This window comes from Dipodomys spectabilis, unplaced genomic scaffold (genome assembly GCF_019054845.1).
Source record: "Dipodomys spectabilis isolate Male_0828 unplaced genomic scaffold, ASM1905484v1 ptg000069l, whole genome shotgun sequence".
Lineage (NCBI taxonomy): Eukaryota > Metazoa > Chordata > Mammalia > Rodentia > Heteromyidae > Dipodomys > Dipodomys spectabilis.
Window position 1 is genome coordinate 9,351,921 of NW_024870746.1, and position 20,784 is coordinate 9,372,704.

At 45.7% G+C, this 20,784-nt stretch overlaps 1 protein-coding gene across 4 annotated transcripts in view; it reads left to right on the forward strand.

The window, feature by feature from the left end:
- The window catches only part of Pi4kb (phosphatidylinositol 4-kinase beta), a 41,419-nt gene that overhangs the window by 4,473 nt on the left and 16,162 nt on the right, over nucleotides 1-20,784 (forward strand). For 3 of the 4 annotated variants that reach the window (XM_042681338.1, XM_042681334.1, XM_042681336.1), the window contains 4 exons: nucleotides 8,904-9,840; nucleotides 15,032-15,076; nucleotides 17,581-17,808; nucleotides 19,119-19,346. In XM_042681338.1, the coding sequence (XP_042537272.1) occupies nucleotides 8,904-9,840; nucleotides 15,032-15,076; nucleotides 17,581-17,808; nucleotides 19,119-19,346 (1,438 nt within the window). The remainder of the gene's footprint in view (nucleotides 1-8,903; nucleotides 9,841-15,031; nucleotides 15,077-17,580; nucleotides 17,809-19,118; nucleotides 19,347-20,784) is intronic. The other variant, XM_042681337.1, reaches the window with a different exon arrangement.

Below are 20,784 nucleotides of genomic sequence, written 5' to 3' on the forward strand. Positions count from 1 at the left end.
TTTTCACCTTTCATGATCCATCTCAAAGGACCTTTTAAATAGAAGAGAGTTTAACTACATAGCCCAAATTGGCCTTGAACTCACTAGATAGCCTAGGTGAGGCCATATGGCGGTCTGCTATTCTCCTTCAGCCTCCAGAGTGCTTGGATTACAGGAAAGTGCTATCATGCCTGGCTCAGAATGATCTCTTAAAGGTCATTCTATGAACTAGCTATAGTAGTACACTCTGGAATCTGAGGCAGGAGACTTAGGAGTTCAAGGCCAGCCTGGGCTACATGGTGAGTTTGAGGTTAGCCTTGATTACGTAGTAATGAACAGAGACGGGGAGAGACCACTGTGTGAAAATATAGGAATGTATGAAAACATTGAGACTGATCTAAAACAATTCATATTTATCAAGTCCAATTCATATTTATCAAGTCCATAGAAAAAGATTTGAAGAGAAGAATGGTGATTAACTAAGGCAGGGGTTTGATTTGGGACTCTTTGCCATCTTGTCTTGAGAAAGACCAGTTCAGTAAGTTGTTTAGTAGAAGGCAGTAGAAGGTTATTTGCCAGTCTTTTGAGGCTGAGGATCAGGAAGCTAGGTTAAGTGGTAGAATTCCCTTTTGCAGACATGTACTTAACTGCTCAGTCCCACAGAATACGTATGTTCAGTCTCTAGCTGCTGCTCTCTCTCTGCCCTATAATAATCCCTGGTGCTGAGACTGGATTTCCTACCTTGCCTAGACCTAAGCCACAAGGCATAGTTGTGAACACTCCCTTGTTTCTTATTTTTTTTGGTCAATCATGGGGCTTGAACTCTGGGCTTGGGCGCTGTCCCTGTTCTCTTCAGCTCAAGGCGAGTGCTCTACTGCTTGAGCCACAGTGCCACTTCCAGTTTTCTAGTGGTTTATTGAAGATAAGAGGCTCATGGACTTTCCTGCCCAGGCTGGCTTTGAACTGCGATCCTCAGATCTCAGCCTCCTGAGTAGCTAGGATTACAGACGTGAGCCACTGGCGCCCGGCTTCTTATTTTACCCTTCTTAGGAGCCAGCTGTTAGGCTAAGTCAAAGGAGGCTCCCTTCCCCCCACCCCCCACCCCAAGTTCCCCTCTCATGCCATGTAGAAGGAGAGTTCCCCCAGGCTTCCCAGTTAAGTGTGGAGTTGTTTGGTCCTTGAGGACTATAGAAGTTGCTTCATGCTAATGGTTTGAATTTTCCTTTACTCTGTGTTTGCGTGTATGTGTGTGTGTGTGTGCGTACACATGTACATGTGTACGAGTACTAGGGCTTAAACTTAAACTCAGGGTCTGGGCTCTGCTTTTCAGCTTTTCTGCTCAAGGTCAGTGCTCTACCACTTAAGCCACAGCGCTCCACTTCCAGCATTTTAGAGGTTTATTGCGGCTAAAAGTCTCATGGACTTTCCTGCTGGGGCTGGCTTGAAACTGCAATCCTTAGATCCCAGACTTCTGAGTATCTAGAATTACAAGCATGATATACTTGTGCCCTTCTCTTATTCTTAACAATAAGTGAATTGATGCTGAGGACCATGTCTAAGTTTTTTGGTTTGTTTTTGTGCCAGTACCGGGATTTGAACTCAGGGCCTAGGCACTGTCCCTTAGCTCGTTCGCTCAAGGCTGCCACTCTACCACGTGAGTCACAGCTCCAGTTCTTGCTTTTTGGTGGTTAACTGGAGATAAGAGTCTTATAGACATCCTTGTCTCTGATCTGGATTTGAACTGCAATCCTTAGATCTCAGCCTTCTGAGCAGCTAGAATGAAAGGAGTGAGCCACCACTGGCATATTTGTTGTTTTTCTTTTGTGTGCTGAGGATCAAATCTGAGGCTAAGCAAACTTTTAAGTTTTGAACAGTGGACATCTTGAAGTTTTTGTTGACCTAGCAGTCTCTGAAGTAGAGAAAAAGAGAAGGATGTGACAAGTATAGAGATACTGAGAAAAAGAGTTGTTTATATAGGATGATTACAGCTAGCACATGAGTTTCTAAGCAGACCTAAAAGGTAAAGGTCCCAGTTGAATTAAAGTGGCCCTCTGAGGAGAGTGCCCTACAAAGAAAGGTGTGGCTGGGAATGATTAAAGCTTCCTTCTTCTTATTCCTGTGCAACACATAGTTGTGAGTAGAGACAGATTCACAGAGGCAGCCATGCTGGTTCTACCGCTCAGAGGACACTACCTAATTTTAGGAGAGCATAGTAAAAGAGTTGTTGCCTTCTTGCTAATACCAAGCGCAAACTACATCAGAGAAATTAAATCCAGGAATGAACTTTTTTTTTCCAATTAAAAAAATTATTATCATGAAGATCATGTGCCAGAGAGGTTACAGTTACAGAAGTCAGATTAAGAGAGCATTTCTTTTTGGACCATGTCACCCCTTCCCTCACTCTTTCCCAGTGTTCCCCTCTAATCCCCACCCATGAGTTGTGTAATTCATTTTCAACATAGTCTCTAGTGAGTACCACTGCTGCATTTGTTCACCCTTTATTCCTCCATTTCTGTGTCCCCTCCTTGCCCCCTCAAAGACAGATAAACAAGACAGAAAGAAAACAAAAACAACAACAAAGAACAAACTCCTCTTGTTTTCATTTCCTAAAGTTCATTTTGATAAATATATTTTATATGATCAGATGCACATAGACATTTCGCCTTTGTGTTCCTCTCCTAAGAGGAAGAGTATCCTCCTTTGGTCTCACTGTGAGTGAGGAATGAACTTCTTGCTAAACAGGTAAACTTAAAAAAAAATTGATTGGTGGTAGTTGGGTTTGAACTGAGAGTATCATGCTTACTGAGCATATACTCTACTACTTAAGCCACACCTCATCCCAGCCCCAAACTTTTTTTTTTTTTTTTGTGGGTCTTGAGATTGAACTCTGTCCCTGAGCTCTTCAGCTCAAGGCTAACTCTCTACCACTTGAGCCATAGTGCCACTTCCAGTTTTCTTGTGGTTAATTGGAGATGAGTCTCACAGACTTTTCTGCCTGGGTTTGCTTTGAACTGCGATCCTCAGATCTCAGCTTCCTGAGTAGCTAGGATTACAGGCGTGAGCTACCAGTGCCCAGCTTTTTGTTTTGTTTTGTTTTTTAATAGACTGTTTTGTTCATCTCTGAGGAATATAAGAGTTCTCTGTCTTATTTTTCTATGAAGTAATCATCTTGACTAACATTTCCATATTTTGAGAAAGAGGCACTAGAAGGGTAGTGGTAGAAAATAGGCGTTTCCAGAGTGACCCAAAGAATCTATGTGCCTATTCAAAGTATAGGCATCCTGAGTCACCAGCACCAAAAGTGGTGTCACTGATCTTGGAAATCACCTACATTTCCAGCTTTATCTTGCTTATCTCCCCTTGGTCACGTTCTGAAGTGAATCTTATTTTATTTTTTATTTCAGCCTCTTGAGTAGTGATTACAGTTATGATTCACAAGTGTATCTTTTTTTTTTTGGGGGGGGGGTCTGGTTGTGAGTCCCTCTAGAGAGTTCTGAGTAATGATTTTTGTGCCTCCCTAGTCTTTAAAAATTCTAGAACTAGGGGCTGGGAAAGTGGCTCAGTGGTAGAGCGCTTGCCTTGCATGCCTGAGGCCCTGGGTACGATTCCTTAGCACCACATAAGCAAAAAGAAAAAGCCAGAAGTGGGGCTGTGGCTCAAGTGGTAGAGCACTAGCCTTGAGCTGAAGAGCTGAGGGACAGCCCCCAGGCCCAGAGTTCAAGCCCCATGACCGGACCCCCCCCCAAAAAAAAAATTCTAGGACTAGGGGCTGGGAAGGTGGCTCAGTGGTAGAGTGCTTGCCTTGCATGCCTGAGGCCCTGGGTTCGATTCCTCAGCACCACATAAGCAAAAAGAAAAAAGCCGGAAGTGGCGCTGTGGCTCAAGTGGTAGAGTGCTAGCCTTGAGCAGAAGAGCTGAGGGACAGCGCCCAGGCCCAGAGTTGAGGCCCCATGACCGGACCCAAAAAAACCAAAACAAAACAAAAAAAGACTTCTAGGACTAGAGGTGGCTCAAGCAGCAAAGCACCTGTCTAGCAATCACAAGGCCCTGAGTTCAAACCCTAGTACTATCAGAAAGCACTATCTAGACCCATGAGCCAGATATGGGTGATACACAGCTATATTCCTCACAATCAAGAGGCTATGAGGAAACAGAAGGATTATGAGCACAAGGCAATCCTAGATTATATAAGTAAAATTCTGTCTCTAAAACATAACAAGCTGGGCGCTAGGTAGCTCACATCTATAATCCTAGCTTCTCAGGAAACTAATATCTGAGGATCATGGTTCAAAGCTAATAGAGGCAGGAAAGACCATGAGACTCTTATCTCCAATAAACTACCAAAAAAGTTAGAAGTGGAGCTGTGGCTCAAGTGGTAGAATCCTATCCTTGAGCAAAAGAAGCTCTGGGACAGTGCCTGGGCCCTGAGTTCAAGCCCCAGGTCCAGCCTACACACAAAAACAAACAGAACTTCTAGATCTACAAGTCTTAACCTGATTTCTTTTTGCCTCTAGTACGTGGAGTATGTGATGACATTGGGTCAGGAGAAAGCTATCATCATAAATGTTTTAAAAGAGTTGGCTGGGTGTCAGTGACTCACACCTGTAATCCTAGCTACTCTGGAGGCAGAGATCTGAGAATTGCTGTTAAAAGCCAGCCCGGGCAGGAAAGTCCAGGCAGGAAAGTCCATGAGACTCTTTTATCTCTTAATAAACCACCAGAAAACCAGAACTGGTGCTGTGGCTCAAGTGGTAGAGTACTAGCTTGAGCTAAGAGCTGAGGGACAGCGCCCAGGCCCAGAGTTCAAGCCCCATGACCAAAATCAAAACAAAAAAACTATAAAAGAGTTATAAGTGGAGCCAGGCTCTGGTAGCTGATGCCTGTAATCCTACCTACTCAGGAGGCTGAGATATGAGGATTATGATTCAAAGCCAGCTTGGGCAGGAAAGTCTGTGAGGCTCTTATCTCCAACAAACCACTAGAAAACTGGAAATGGAGCTGTAGCTCAAATTGGTAGAGCTCTAGCTTTGAGCAGAAAAGCTCAGGGACAGCACCCAGGCCCTGAGTTCAAGCCCTATGACTGACCAAAAAAAAGGTACAAGTGGGAGAGAGTGAGGGAAGGGGCAACATTGTCCAGAAAACAAAATACTTTTTTTTTTTTTTTTTTTTGTCGGTCGTGGGGCTTGAACTCTGGGCCTGGGCGCTGTCCCTCAGCTCTTCAGCTCAAGGCGAGTGCTCTACCACTTGAGCTACAGCGCCACTTCCAGTTTTCTGGTGGTTTATTGGAGATAGGAGTCTCACGGTCTCTCCTGCCCGGGCTGGCTTTGAACCGCGATCCTCAGATCTCAGCCTCCTGAGTAGCTAGGATGACAGGCGTGAGCCACCAGCGCCCGGCAAAACAAAATACTTTTGCCAGGGACTGATAGCTTACACCTATTGTCCTAGCTCCTCAGGGGTCTGAGATCTGAGTATTATAGTTCAAAGCCAGCCTGTCCAGGAAGGTACTGAGACTCTTATCTGCAATTAACCACCAGAAAATTGGAAGTGGGTGGTGACTCAAAGTGATACAGTGTTAGCCTTGAGCACAAAGAGGCTCAGGAATAGTGCCCAGACCCTGAGTTCAAGCCCAATGACTGACCAAAAAAAAAAAAAAAGGAAATACTCTTTACCTGACTTATGTAACTATAACCCCTCTGTACATTACCTTTATGGTACATTTTTTATTTATTTATTTTTTGTTGGTCTTGGGCCTTGAACTCAGGGCCTAGGCGCTGTCCCTACTTACTTTTGTTCAAGGCTACTGCTATATCACTTTGAGCCACAGCACCCACTTCTGGTTTTTGAGTGGTTAATTGAAGATAAGAGTTTCCTGGAGGGCTGGGAAGGTAGCTCAGTGGTAGAGCACTTGCCTTGCATGCCTGAGGCTCTGGGTTCAATTCCTCAGCACCACATAAGCAAAAAAAAGGAAAAAGCCGAAAGTGGCGCTGTGGCTCAAGTGGTAGTGCGCTAGCCTTGAGCTGAAGAGCTAAGGGACAGCGTCCGGGCTGGTTCTGAACTGTAGTTTTCAGAATTTAGACTTCTAAATAGATAGGATTATGTGCATGAGTTACTGGCACCTGGCATAATTCACTTCTATAAAATAATATAAGCATGTACACACACACATTTACTGTTGACTGAGCTTGTGAGTAGTTAGGATTCAACTAGCATTTTGTGTGTGTGTGTGTTTGTGTGTGTGTGTGTGTGTGTGTGTGTGTGTGTGGTAGTATTGGATTGAAACTCAGGTCTACATGCCTGCTATACAGGTACTGTATCACATGAGCTACACTACTAGCCCTTTTTTGCTTTAGCTATTTTGGGGTAGCATTGGCTGCATCTTTGCCTGAAGCCAGCCTGGGACCATAGTCCTCCTACCTTTGCCTCCTATAGTCGGGATCACAGTTTTGAATTACCATGTCTGGCCTATTTATTGAGATGAGGGTCTCACCAACTTTTTTGTTTTTTTTCTGGCTTCAAATTGTTTTTCTCCTAATCACTGCCTCCTGAACAACTGGTACAGGTATATGCCAGGCTTCAACTAGCATTTGCGTTCCACTGTGTGCCAGGGACTGTGCTAAATCCTTGCAGTGACATGAACTTACTGCTTTTACACAGTAACAGTGAGAAGTAGTTTATTTTCCCTGTTGGCAGTTGAGCAAATGGAAACTCAGAAGACACATGGCTTGCATAACTTTACATTTTATAGAAAGGATTTTGAACCCCAGCATAGTTGTTACCAAGTCCAGGGTTCTTCCCACCGTCCTTCAGTTGTCACCACACTGAAGAAGAGCTATGAAGCCAGACAGTGAATTTGTACAGCTTTTTCCTCCCTCCTGGGGCTTACACTCTGGGCCTGGGCACTGTCCCTGAGCTCCTTTTGCTCAAGGCTAACACTCTACCACTCTAGCCACGGGCCCTACTTTCAGCTTTTTCTGTGATTAATTAGAAATAAGAGTCTTACAGACTTTCCTTCCCAGCTGTCTTTGAACCTTGATCCTCAGATCTCAGCTTCCTGAGTAGCTAGGATTACAGGCGTGAGCCATACGCGCCTGGCTTATACAGCTTTTGAAGGGTTGGTGATGGTGGCTTTAGAGCTGTTTTCTTTTTCTTTTTTTTTTTTTTTTTGGGGGGGGGTCCAGTTGTGGGGCCTGAACTCTGGCCTGGGCGCTGTCCCTCAGCTCTTCAGCTCAAGGCTAGCGCTCTACCACTTGAGCCACAGCCACTTCCGGCTTTTTCCTTTTTTTTGCTTATGTGGTGCTGAGGAATCGAACCCAGGGCCTCAGGCATGCAAGGCAAGCACTCTACCACTGAGCCACCTTCCCAGCCCTTCCTTTTTCTTTCTTTCTTTCTTTTTTTTTTTTGGTCAGTCATGGGGATTGAACTCTGGGCCTGGGCGCTGTCCCTGTGCTCTTCAGCTCAAAGCAAGTTCTCTACCACTTGAGCCACAGCTCCACTTCCAGTTTTCAGTGGTTTTTATTGAAGATAAGAGGGGGCTGGGAAGGTGGCTCAGTGGTAAAGCACTTGTCTTGCATGCCTGAGGCCCTGGGTTCGATTCCTCAGCACCACATAAGCAAAAAAAAAGGAAAAAGCCGAAAGTGGCGCTGTGGCTCAAGTGGTAGAGTGCTAGCCTTGAGCTGAAGAGCTGAGGGACAGAGTTCAGGCCCCACAACCGGAGGACCCCCCCCCCCAAAAAAAAAAAAAAAAAAGAGTCTCATGGACTTTCCTGCCCAGGATGGCTTTAAACTGTGATCCTCAGATCTCAGCCTCCTGATAGCTAAGATTACAGGTGTAAGCCACCAGCGCCCAGCAGAGCTGTTTTCTTATAAGCAAAGTATAGTATAGTATTTGTTGGCCCTTATTTACTGGAAACTTTGAGTTTAAAGACAAAAGGTAAGAGAGTATCTGTAACTAGGAAAATATATCAAGACTTTAATTCTAAGTAAAGATGAGATGCCTAGGACCTGAGTGTGGAATGTATATGAATAGGAAATTAAATTTGAATAGAAAAAGAAAAGGGTTATGCAAACATTTGAAGGGAGATACATGATGAGGAAGAGGTACAAAGAAATTTACAGAGGGGCTGGAAAGGTGGCTTAGTGGTAGAGCGCTTGCCTTGCATGCATGAGGCCCTGGGTTCGATTCCTCAGAACCACATAAGCAGAAAAAGCCGGAAGTGGCGCTGTGTCTCACGTGGTAGAGCACTAGCCTTGAGCTGAAGAGCTGAGGGACAGCACCCAGGCCCAGAGGTGAGGCCCACGACCGACCAAAAAAGAAAAAGAAAAAAAGAGCCGGGCGCTGGTGGCTCACGCCTGTAATCCTAGCTACTCAGGAGGCTGAGATCTGAGGATCGCGGTTCAAAGCCAGCCCGGGCAGGAGAGACCGTGAGACTCCTATCTCCAATAAACCACCAGAAAACCGGAAGTGGCGCTGTAGCTCAAGTGGTAGAGGGCTTGCCTTGAGCTGAAGAGCTGAAGGACAGCGCCCAGGCCCAGAGTTCAAGCCTCACGGCCGACAAAAAAAAAAGAAAAAAAGAATTTACAGAGTTAAAGACAGGGAATAAGAGAAGAATTGCTTCCCAGTATACCTGTGATATTTATGTTTGTAAAAACCTAACATAACATAACATTTTGCAAGTACAAGCTGAGAAGTGAGGCCAAGGTGAGTAACTAATGCAGAGAGAAAAAATAATAGGGTGATTGGAAGTGGATATAGTGATACAAGCTCCTGGTAGATGACTTTTCCTATGATTTGGGAGGAGTCCAGGAAGACAGAAAGAGGAGATGCTGGGTGAGGTTTCATGACAAAGCGAAGACCTGTGGATGACACCATTAACCAGTATGTGTACGTCTCCCTTTCTGTTCCTTTCTCCCTCCACCCTGCTCTAGCTTGGAAGCTCGAAGTCTGGCTGTAGCCATGGGAGACATGGTAGTGGAGCCTGCCCCCCTGAAGCCAACTTCTGAGCCTACTTCTAGCCCACCAGGGAATAATGGGGGCTCCTTGCTAAGCGTCATCACGGAGGGGGTCGGGGAACTATCAGTGATTGACCCTGAGGTGGCCCAGAAGGCCTGCCAAGAGGTGCTGGAAAAAGTCAAGCTTTTGCACGGAGGTGTGGCCATCTCCAGCAGAGGCACCCCACTGGAGTTGGTCAATGGAGATGGTGTGGACAGTGAGATCCGTTGCCTGGATGATCCACCTGCCCAGATCAGGGAAGAGGAAGATGAGATGGAAGCTGCTGTGGCCTCGGGAACAGCCAAAGGAGCAAGAAGGCGTCGGCAGAACAACTCAGCCAAACAGTCTTGGCTGCTGAGGCTGTTTGAGTCAAAACTGTTTGACATCTCTATGGCCATTTCATACTTGTATAACTCCAAGGAGCCTGGAGTGCAAGCCTACATTGGCAACCGGCTTTTTTGCTTTCGCAATGAAGATGTGGACTTCTATCTGCCCCAGCTGCTTAACATGTACATCCACATGGATGAGGATGTGGGTGATGCCATTAAGCCCTACATTGTCCACCGTTGTCGCCAGAGCATTAACTTTTCCCTCCAGTGTGCCCTATTGCTTGGGGCCTACTCTTCAGACATGCACATTTCCACTCAACGACACTCCCGTGGGACCAAGTTACGGAAGCTGATCCTCTCAGATGAGCTGAAGCCAGCTCACCGAAAGAGGGAGCTTCCCTCCTTGAGCCCAGCTCCTGATACAGGGCTGTCTCCCTCCAAAAGGACTCACCAGCGGTCTAAGTCAGATGCCACTGCCAGCATAAGTCTCAGCAGCAACCTGAAACGAACAGCCAGCAACCCTAAGGTGGAGAATGAGGATGAGGTAAAATTCGGGGATGGGACGGAGAGGCAGCGTGAGAGGACTGCATGAAGACAGGATGTCTTATGTAGGGTTATTCTGTCCTTTCTGTCCTTTCCTCTGTTTCATTTCACTGATGAACGCATGGAATGATAGAATGGAAAAAGACCTTAGAATTCATGTATTCCAACTGCCTCATTTTACAGAGGAAGAATCAAGACCTGCAGGGATAAAGTGACTTGCCTCAGGTCATATAGCTAATGGAAGGTTGATCCTTCTGATTCTGTCCAGAGTTGTTTTCACTAAACTGCACTGTCATTCCATTAACTACTTGCTGAGAATGGTAGGAGAGGGTTTCCAGGATAGCTATTAGGGCAGCCATCAGAGGGAGGGGAAAGGGGCTGTGGTGTTTGTGTGTACTGCAGGAGGGGAGATGTTAAATAGAATGTCAGCATCATTTTCCTGGTCCCTCCTCATAATCCCTCTCCTTTTCCCTGAATACTTCTTGTTAACATAGAGTAAGGTTCATACCTTGTCACCGAAGCATCTGCAGAATATTCTGCCTGCCTGCCTTCATTTGGGAGAAGCACAAAGGGAAGGAACAAGCAGTCTTAGCAGAGTAAAGCTAGTGCCTGGTGAAGGATCTAAGGCTGAGGAACAGGACACTGCAGCAGCAGTTAGGGATATCTAATGTAAAATACAGAGCAGAGAGGAAATAAGCACATCTGTAGGTTATAGCCACCTTCCTCCACATCTGGACAGATAGCAGGGAAAATGGCCCAATGGGCAGGCAAGTTTGGTAACCTGGTATCCCAGCCAGGCAGTTGGTGCCCTGTTTCTCTTCTCTTGATTCACCATTAACCAGGCTTATCAGCCCAACTTAGAAAAGAAGGGAGAAAAAAATGAGGAACTTGCACTGTTCGAAAATGTGAATGGCTATGGTCCTGGCCTCAGCCTCTGGGACACAACCCATCCACATTTTTGATATAATGGGATTTCTTTCAAGTAGAGGGAAGTCAGAGTGAAACTCAGGGCCTCATGCTTGCTGAGCAAGGGCTATACCCCTTGAGCTAAGCCACCAGCCCCCTTTTACATTGGTTACTTTCCAGATAGTAACTTCTTATGCCCAGGCCCAAATTCAGGCTTCTTATCTGGGCTTTCCTAAGTTAATGGGGATGACAGGTACACACCATTGTGTGTCCAAATGAAGTCTCAATAACTTTTCTTTTTGTCCAGACTAGTCCATGATGCCTTGATCTCCACCTCTCAAGTGGCTAAGATTACAGGCTTGAGCTACCTTGCCTGGCCAAAAATGTGTTTTAGTATTGTAATTGAATAATGGTAAAGTGTTCATTTTTATTGAGCACTTACTAGGTGTCAGGCATTATGTCAAGTGCCTTACATTTAGTCCTTATAACAACCTTAATATATATTTTACCAATGAAGAAACTAAGACACATTGAGGTTAATTTCCCCAGTGTGTCTCAACTGGTAAATATCAGACCAGGACCCAAACCCACATCTTGTCTTCATAACCATTCAACTGAGCTGCCTTCAATATTTCTCACCATCTACTTGCTTAGATCCCAGCTGTCAGAGGCCATTGGGGAAGAAAGACCCGGCTATAGCTATCTACCCTTTCATATCCGTGCACAGACAAAGCCCAAGCTGTTTCAGGAACCACAATGGGTGGCTCTTTTTCATTTCTGTTTGAGATTAGCAGCTGAATCCAGGATCCATGAAGGGAGAATGTTGCAGAGCAAGAAAAATCTTCTAGATTCTGGTGGATCTAATAGCACATAGGGTTTGATCACTGTCTCATCCAAGGTTTTAAGCCTGTGGCAGAATGAATGTGAGCAACTAGAATTGAGTTCCTTGGTGCCTCTTGTCAGGCTTGGCTTTTTGCTGTATCCATTTTTTTAGTCCTCATTTTAGGACCAGAAATCTTAAGAAACCTTTAGGCCTTAGGCTTTCTCTTGCCCTCTGCTGGGCTGGGGTTCCTCTTCTTTACATCTAACGTCTGCTCCAGGATTATGGGTGACAGGCAGGTATTCTCTGAGTGTTTAAAGCTATGGGGCCAGCCAGGTGCTAGTGGCTCACATCTGTAATCCTAGCTACTCAGGAGGTGGAGATCTGAGGATCATGGTTCAAAGTCTGCCCGGCAGAAAAGTCCATGAGACTCTGATCTCCAAGAAACTACTCAGAAAAAGCCAGAAGTGGCACTGTGGCTCAAATGGTAAAGCATTAGCCTTGAGCACAAAGAGGCTCTGGGACAGCACCCAGGTCCTGGGTTCAAGCCCCAGGACCAGCAAAAAAAAAAAAAAAAAAAAGCTCTAGGGAGGGTTCTGCAACTGGCTGCCACTCTTCCCCAACCCAGCTCCTTGTCCAGGAAAAGATGAAGATTACAAGTCTCTAGGCCCTCCTGGATTGCCTGATATTGGCAGAATGAGACACCTGAATCCACTATGGCTCTTCAGGAAATAGGAGAGTATAAGAGAGACAGAAATGTGAATATCACCAGGCTTGTAAGCACTGGAGTGTTTCTTTGGGGTCTCTCCCAAACCCTTTTTCCATTTTGAGGCTATCTATACCAAGACCTTTGTCCTCTAGATACCAAAGAACTGGTTTTCCTTCTTTTACTTTTCTTCCCTGTCATGCAACATTCATTCACCCAACAACTGACCTTGTACAGTGTACAAAAACAAACCCTGTTGAAAAGACAGCAGAAAATAGAGGACAAAAATACTGTTCCTCCCTGTAGTAACTGATAAGGTGATATGAAAACCATGGATATAGGGAGGTTAGTTTGTGACTCTTGAAAAGTTTTCTGCTCATAGCCAGGAAGTACACATTTCAAACATGAAGCATAGATTTTCTTTTTTTTTTTGGTCCCGTCATGGGGCCTGAACTCTGGGCCTGGGCGCTGTCCCTCCGCTCTTCAGCTCAAGGCTAGCGCTCTACCACTTGAGCCACAACGCCACTTCCGGCTTTTGTTTTTTTCTGCTTATGTGGTACTGAGGAATCGAACCCAGGGCCTCATGCATGCAAGGCAAGTGCTCTACCACTGAGCCACCTCCCCAGCCCACGAAGCATAGAATTTTCTGAAGCCTGAGTAGACTTTCAGGAAAGTAGAGTCTCTCGGAGAGCCCTGGTGCCATGCTCTCCATGTCTGCTCTCCTTTTGGGTCCTGAGTTTCATCCTGTGCTTCTACCACAGTAGGTTGCGCCTGAGACTCGGGTGGCAGCACAGTGAAGAGGGAAGAACTGCTCCACTTTTCTTCTAGGCTGGAGTCTCCCTGCTCAGCTCTTTTCTGCCTAGATCTCACAGAGGGTTCCATTTTCTTTCCTTTCTGAGGAATCTTTTATTACACTCTCCCCACACACGATGAGAAGTCTCTAGTACTGAGCTCTCCCATTTCCCACTATTCTCCTTCAAACTTGCCTCTTTAAAGCAGTTTTTTTAATCAGCCACTTCAGGGCTCTCTGTTCAGGCAGCCTTCCTTTCCATTCGTAGCCAAATGACAAATATTTTGGCATAAAGTGGGGATGCAGGGAGTGGTTTAGGTACCACCTCCGCCCTTTCCCACATAAGGACACCAGATCAATTTTGTCTTTTCAGGAGTGCAACCTTTGTACAGAGAAATCTGCTGCATGTCACACTAGAGGCCCAGTGGGCCTTCCAGCCTGATATGGTGTGATGTCAGCTTCTTGGCCTCAGCTTTATTCCCTGCAGCTGACTCAGTATGAGTGACTCAAGCCTAGGGAGTAGGAGGAAAGGGCCAGCTCATACTATACCTCCCTCCCCGTAAGGCTATTAATGAGTCCACTGAGACCTTTCTGTGAGAGAATCGGCCAGAGCATTGCTCATAGAGCCAATGTCCTGCCTGCTGTTCCTTCTCTAGACAGATCAGGTGTAGAAATTGAACCACTATGTTGTCATCAATTCTGGTGCCTTCACTGCCTGCATTGTCTCTCACACTTCTACTGAAGTAAAGAGTTGTTGCCTTAGGAGAGTGTTTCCAGGTGTGGCTTTTCCCTACAAATGCTCTTCAGCCCCAATTTTCCAAGCCAAATCCCAACTATAGGACCTCCAGTTAGAATAGAATTTAAAACATGAACCTGAATTAAGCTGATACTTGAGATGCTGGTTGTAGACTAAATCTCAGTGTCCATGGGTTTCTTGCCCTGGGAGCTTTCAGGACTTTGCCTTTTCTGTCCAGGCCCCCCTCCTCCTGCCGTTTGTGTGCATGTACTACCCCTGCACCCTTCCCTGGTAGACCTTGTTGGGCAGAACCCAAGATGGCCCTGCACTTCGAGTGCTTCTGCAGAACTACTGAATGAGAGTTCACGTACCATCCATCCCTGTCCCCAGTTTTGTTCACTGATACCAGTTAAGACACAGGAATGGGGTGATGCTTAGATTTTTACCCCTGGGCTACGATTAGGACAGCGACTGCCCAGCTAATAATCAGCTTTCTCCAGTGAATTTAGGTAAAAGTGTCCAATTTAAGTAAGAAAAACTTGTAATATGCCCAATGTCAAGTGAAATAGCCTGTCAGGAAGCTTTAGAAGGTTTGATGGATGTAAGATTGAGCTAGTCTTACTTCCTCTAGCATCCAACCCAGAGCCTCTATGTTCATGGGTCTTGTATGCCCTTGGCACATAGGCTCAAGTTGGGGTTAGGCTTCCCAGGGTGATCCAGAAGCTGATTGGAGAAAAGGTAAATGTACTTGGCAAAGAAAGTTTAGCTCTTCCTGAGATTTCAAAAGAATTCTAGTATGGGGGTCATGCTGCTCATGGAGTCCCGTCTCCTCTCAGTGATCTTCATGAAGAAGGGTTGGCTGAGAGCACGTGAGTAACTACAGAGGAAGAGCAGGGAAGCTTAGCCGCACAGCTACTGCCAAAAGGGCCTGACTTTAGGGTTTAGCCCCCAAAATAAGACTCATTTAGGCAAGAATAGATAAGAATAAAGTAAAAAGGAGAGGCTGCTTTGTCTCTTCGGCCTTTTTGACTCGAGGTCTGAACTGTCCTTTCAGCATCCCACAAATGTCTAGAATCGGGCAAGTGGGATTTCTGTGTTTATGTGTCTTTCACTAAATTAGAACAGCACAAGAGAAGTAGTTATGGTCCAAGTTGGAGCTAAATTCTTTGCCTTTGTCTCTTTCCCTTCCCTCCCTGCCCCCTCTTCCTCCCTTTGCCCTCTGGCCCTTTCCCAGGAGCTCTCCTCCAGCACCGAGAGTATTGATAATTCATTCAGTTCCGTAAGTGGGGCCAGGCTGGGACTGGGGTGGCAGGCTCCCCCCATGGCCGCATTTCCTCTCCGTCCCAGGTCTTCTGAGCCTCCAGGCAGAGGCTAGAGTTCAAAGACCCCTTTAATTCCTGGGAGATAGGCTTCTCCCTTTCAGCCCTCCCAGCCCTGTAGGCATCTACAGGAGCCCAGGCAGACAGGCTGGGTTGATCCTTCTCTCAGAGACAGCTGGGCTGGATGCTGTGCTGTTCCATGCCAGCTCCTGGGTCTCGGGAACAAACAGCTGGGAAAGAGGTAGAAATCACTCCTGGATTAGAGCCAAAGACTGCTTGGCAGAACCTCCTGGGTCTTATTGCTCCCACCCAGAACTCTTCCCCATGGCTTCTGTCCTTGGACCACAACGTATTCAGCCAGTCTTCTAAATGGTAGACCCTGAGCTGCTTGGGAGCAACTCCAAAAGCAAACAGGACCTGACCGGAAGAAGGTTTTGTTTTTGTTTTTTGTTTTTTTTACTTCCCCACAACTGGTGTTCCTTTTTAACTTTTCACCACATTTCTTCCAGGTCTGAATTCTTCCCTTTTCCCAGTTTACTGTCCAGGGTATTCTTTAATCCCCATTCTCCTTTCTTATTCCCTCTGGACTAACTCCTGACCCTCTAGACCCACAGTGTCTTAGACCTTATTGCTGGATAAAGACGTGAGAGGAAATGCTGGACCCTCTGGGAGTTTAAATGATTTTTTTTCTATTTTTTAAAATTTTTTCTATTTTATTTTTCTATTTTTTTCTATTTTATTTGTCTACCCAATCAGTTTTCAATGTGCTGTGCTGCTCCCCTTTCAGTCATGATTGTTATCTCCTCCCATGTGGCAGAGCCTCTCTCTAGAGGCCTGGGGTCACATTTCCAACGTTGTCCTGTAACTTAGGGGTCACATTTCCAACATGTTGCTGTAACTTAGGGGTCACATTTCTGACATACTCATGTAACATAGAGACCCCCATCTCAAATGCTGATTTGAGAATGGAAAGGAATTCTGCCCTTTAGAATATGAGATGGCTATGAATCAGTTGGGCTGGAAGGTCCTTGGGATGGTGACTGGTTGCCACCTGAATGGATGGAGTAGGGCTCAGATATTTCAGATAGTTCTCTCTCTTTCTCCTTCCCTCTCTTGCTCTCTGTCTCTTTCTGTCTTTGTGTGAGGCTTGAACCCAAGGCTTCAGTCTTTTCTACTAAGCCCCCAGGATTCAAAGAAGTCCAATACTATTACCTTTCTTTATCTCTCTTCTCCCTATCCCCTAAATTTCTAATTCTGACACTCTTTCATTGCTTACTGCCAGCCCCTCTTTTCCTGTCATGAGAGGCTGACAGAGTTGCTGTTTCTTTCCTCTACCCTGGCTCTGTCCTATATACACAAGTGGACATGGTATACTGCTCAGTTTTCAAAAGAAGTCCCCTAACCGCCCCGCAGTTAAGGTAGAAAATCTCTATCAGAAAACTAAGCAAGGCACATTCAGAAAGAGAAAGAAAAGTCTGGTGAGTACAATGCTATTCCTGTAAAAGGAGGAGATATTTTGCTTATGTAGCTGAGGGGGGATAGGTTGGGAAGTTGAGTGGCTATCTTGATAAAATGCCCCTTGGAATAGAAGAACTTGGACTACAGAGCCCTTCTTCATGTCTAGCTAAGTCCAACTTTTTCCCCATCCTGTCTTCCCAGACTGACTTTGCCCTTTCGGGGGATGACTGAAGTGCTTAGCATAAGCAGCCTCACAATAGGGAGCTAAAATGGGAGCCTAGTTGCTGAGAGGTAGGGGAGGAGGACCCAAGGAGGAATTACTAGAGACAGTCTTCAGGGTCATCAAGACTAAAAATAGGCTACTGTTTTCTCCATTCATTTACTCATTCCTCCCTCCCTCTGCTTTTTCTTTTCCCCTTCACCATTCCCTCATTAATGTAGTTTTCTCATCCTGTGCATGTGCATTGATCTCGTGTTAAGAGAATGTGGGATGGTTGTGGAGTACCATGGAAGGCACCTAAAGTCACTTGGATGAAGAACACCTTCCTTCTTTGGAAGGAGACTATAGATGTGGAGCTTTCTTTCCTAATTCGTGGGCCCTGACAAAGCCCTTCAACAGGGATCCAGACCAAGGACTCAGATGAGGAGACAATCCTATCCTGAGACGAGTGAAGGCGTACTTCTCTCTGAGGACCTGTTGTCCCCTTGCCTGTCTTAAAGCCTTAGGACAGTCCTTGAGGACCTCAAGTTTAACAGACAAGGAGTGTATATCCCTTGGATTCCCCAAGGAGTAAAACTGCAAAGAAGGAATGCTCTACTTGTTCTCAATTCAAGCTGAGAGGGTTGGGTTAGCTCCTTTCCCAGAATTCTCTAGATACTAGAGGCCCTGGTCTACTTGGCCAGGAGTCATTGAAGAGGGTGGGCTACTTTTTTCAATATCTGTTGGGTTTGTTGTTGTTGTTGTTTTAACTCATCTTTTTTTTTTTTGTCTTAATCTTCTCAATAGCCTGTCCGACTGGCTCCTGAGCGAGAATTCATCAAGTCCCTAATGGCAATTGGCAAACGGCTGGCCACTCTCCCCACCAAAGAGCAGAAAACCCAGCGGCTGATCTCAGAGCTCTCCCTGCTCAACCATAAGCTCCCTGCCCGAGTCTGGCTACCCACCGCTGGCTTTGACCACCACGTGGTCCGCGTGCCCCACACACAGGCAGTTGTCCTCAATTCCAAGGACAAGGTAGGTAGATTCTGACTCAGACCTTATCACTGATTTCACTGTTCACCCATGATTGCTAAAGTTTATGTATATGCCCCAAGAATCGCCTACCAACACCTTAGATGCCCTTCATAGTTCATGGTACACGTGTCAACCATGACTGTATTCCGTCACTGTTGTGATGCTGAGAGCCCTCCTTCCTTATTTCTTAGACTTTGCTTTTCTGAGCCATCAAGCCTAATCTTTCACCTTCCCTCTTAACTATATCTTAGAAGAAGCACTCTCCACCCGTTCCTTACCTTCATTTTGATAGTTCTTCCTCAGTTCTTCTGAAGTTCTCAGGCTATCTAGATACAGCTACTATGAAGGTAGAGAAATGTTTTGTTTCTAAGACGTTTTCTGAACAGTGTAGGCAGAGAGGAAAAAAGGATGCCCATCACTGGAGAAAAGTAACTGAATGTGCCGATTAGAATGACTACATCATTCCAATTCGTCTTTCATAGGAAGTATGAAAGATTAGAGTCCTTCTTGGGACTGTGCCAAGTTTTGTCCCATCTTTATGTCCCCAGCAGCTTCTAGGGTCCTGTCTTTAGGACAGGCCCACGGTTGTAATTTCTAGTTGGAATAGTTTGGTCCAATTGCAAAATCAGGTCATTTGAAGCCCAGCTGGAAAACTTGTTTTTTTTTCTCTCACCCAAATACTTTATGTAGGTGATCATATATGACAAGTTCCTGCCTTACTATGGTGTTCATGTATGAAGGTAGATGAGGCTTAGAGTTAGGAAGGGGCAACGGGAAGAACTGTGTTAACAGAATTGAGATTTAGGAAGTGGTGATAGAAGCCAGGCATTAATGGTGCTGGTAGCTCACACTTGTAATCCAAGCAACTCTAGAGGCTGAGATCTGAGGACACAGGTTCGAAGTCAGCCCAGGCAGGAAAGTGTGTGAGAGTCTTATCTCCAGTTAACCACTAAATAACCACTAAATAAGCTGTGGCTTAAAGTGATAGAGCACTAGGCTTGAGCAAAAGAGCTCAGGGACAGCACCCAGGCCCTGTGACCAACAAAAAAAAGAAAGAGGGCTCAGTGGTAGAGTGTTTGCCTTGCATGCATGAGGCCCTGGGTTCAATTCCTCAGCACCACATAAGCAAAAAAGCTGAAAGTGGCACTGTGGCTCAAGTGGTAGAGTGCTAGCCTTGAGCTGAAGAGCTGAGGGACAGTGCCCAGGCCCAGAGTATGGGCTCCACAACTGACAAAAAAAAAGAAAAAGAAAGAAAAAGAAAAGTGGTGGTAGAGGTAAGTTGCAAATACTGTTCTTACCTCCTCCACTAGGCTCCCTACCTGATCTATGTGGAAGTCCTTGAATGTGAAAACTTCGACACTACCAGTGTCCCTGCCCGGATCCCTGAGAACCGAATTCGGAGCACACGATCTGTAGAGAATCTGCCTGAATGTGGTATCACCCATGAGCAGCGGGCTGGCAGCTTCAGCACCGTGCCCAACTATGACAATGACGACGAAGCCTGGTCAGTGGATGACATAGGCGAGCTACAAGTCGAGGTGAGGGAGCTCCACAGTGGTAATACCAGGGCACATCCCCTGTTCTTCGGGAGCTTTCAAGACATTGGAGATAAGACAGTCTCCTCCCTGGTGGGGGAGCCAAGAGCCCAAATGAGTGGTATAGATGTGAGAGGGACAATCTCTGAGCAGCTGATCTGGGTTAGATTCATGTGGAGCTTGTTCTCCTGAAGAAAGAATTCAAGTTAAATATAAGGAAGAACTTGTAGACCCTGGAGAGTGAAAAATGTCATGAACTTATTTATTGAACACTTGCTAAATAAAGCTGTTTTAAGCTAGCAAATACTGGCAAGCCATGCTTTCTTTCACAAAGTATTTTTTATACTGGACATGGTGGCACATGCCTGTAATCCCAGCATGCAGAAGGCTGAGGCAGGAAGATCATGAATTTAATGCCAGTTTGGGCTTCATAGCAAGACCACTTTGTCTCAAAAAAAAAAAAAAAATACTGAAGGAATTTCTGTGTGCCACACCTGAGTGCTATATGCCAGTGAATAAGACTTGGCCTCTGCTAAGTAAGCTGGTGGCTCACGCCTGTAATGCTAGCTACTCAGGAGGCTGAGATCTGAGAATTACAGTTTGAAGCCAGACTGGGCAGTAATATCCGTGAGACTCTTTTTTTTACCTGTATTTTTTTTTGTCTTTTCTTTTTTTGGTACTAGGGATCGAACCCAGGACGTTGCACTTGCTAGGCAAGTGCCTTGCACTGAGCTACATCCCAGCCCATATCCGTGAGACTCTTATCTCCAGTAAACTACTTAGAAAAAGCTGGAAGTGGTGCTATGGCTCAAGTGGCAGAGCTCTAGCCTGAGCACAAAGAAGCTCAAGGACAGCACCCATGCCCAGAATTAAAGCTCAGGACTGGCAAAAAAACAAACAAACAAAAAAAAAAAGACTTGGTCTCTACCTTCAAGAAGTTTATGACCTAATAGGAAAGAGAACAAGATAGTGCAGAAGATGGGACATTACAGGACCATCCAAGGGTGAAGATAGTCCTTTATTTGGAGTCAAAAGATTTCCTAGAAGACTTAGCGCTGGTGGCTCATGCCTGTATTCCTAGCTACTCAGGAGGCTGAGATCTGAGGATCATAATTGAAAGATAGCCTGGGCAGGAAAGTCCATGAGACTCTTATCTCCAGTTAACCAACCAGAAAACTGGAACTGGTACTGTGGCTCAAAAGTGGTAGAACGCTAGGCTAGCTTTTAGCAAAAGAGCTCAAGGACAGCGCAGAGGCCCTGAGTTCAAGCCCCATGACCACCACCAGCAACAACAAAAAAAATTAGCTAGAGGAAGTGATCTCTTGGTGATGCATGAAGTATGGTAGGAATTAGCTGGACAAAGCTTTGGGGCATGGGGCTGGGAAGGTGGCTCAGTGTTAGAGTGCTTGCCTTGTATACATGAGACCCTGGGTTCAATTCC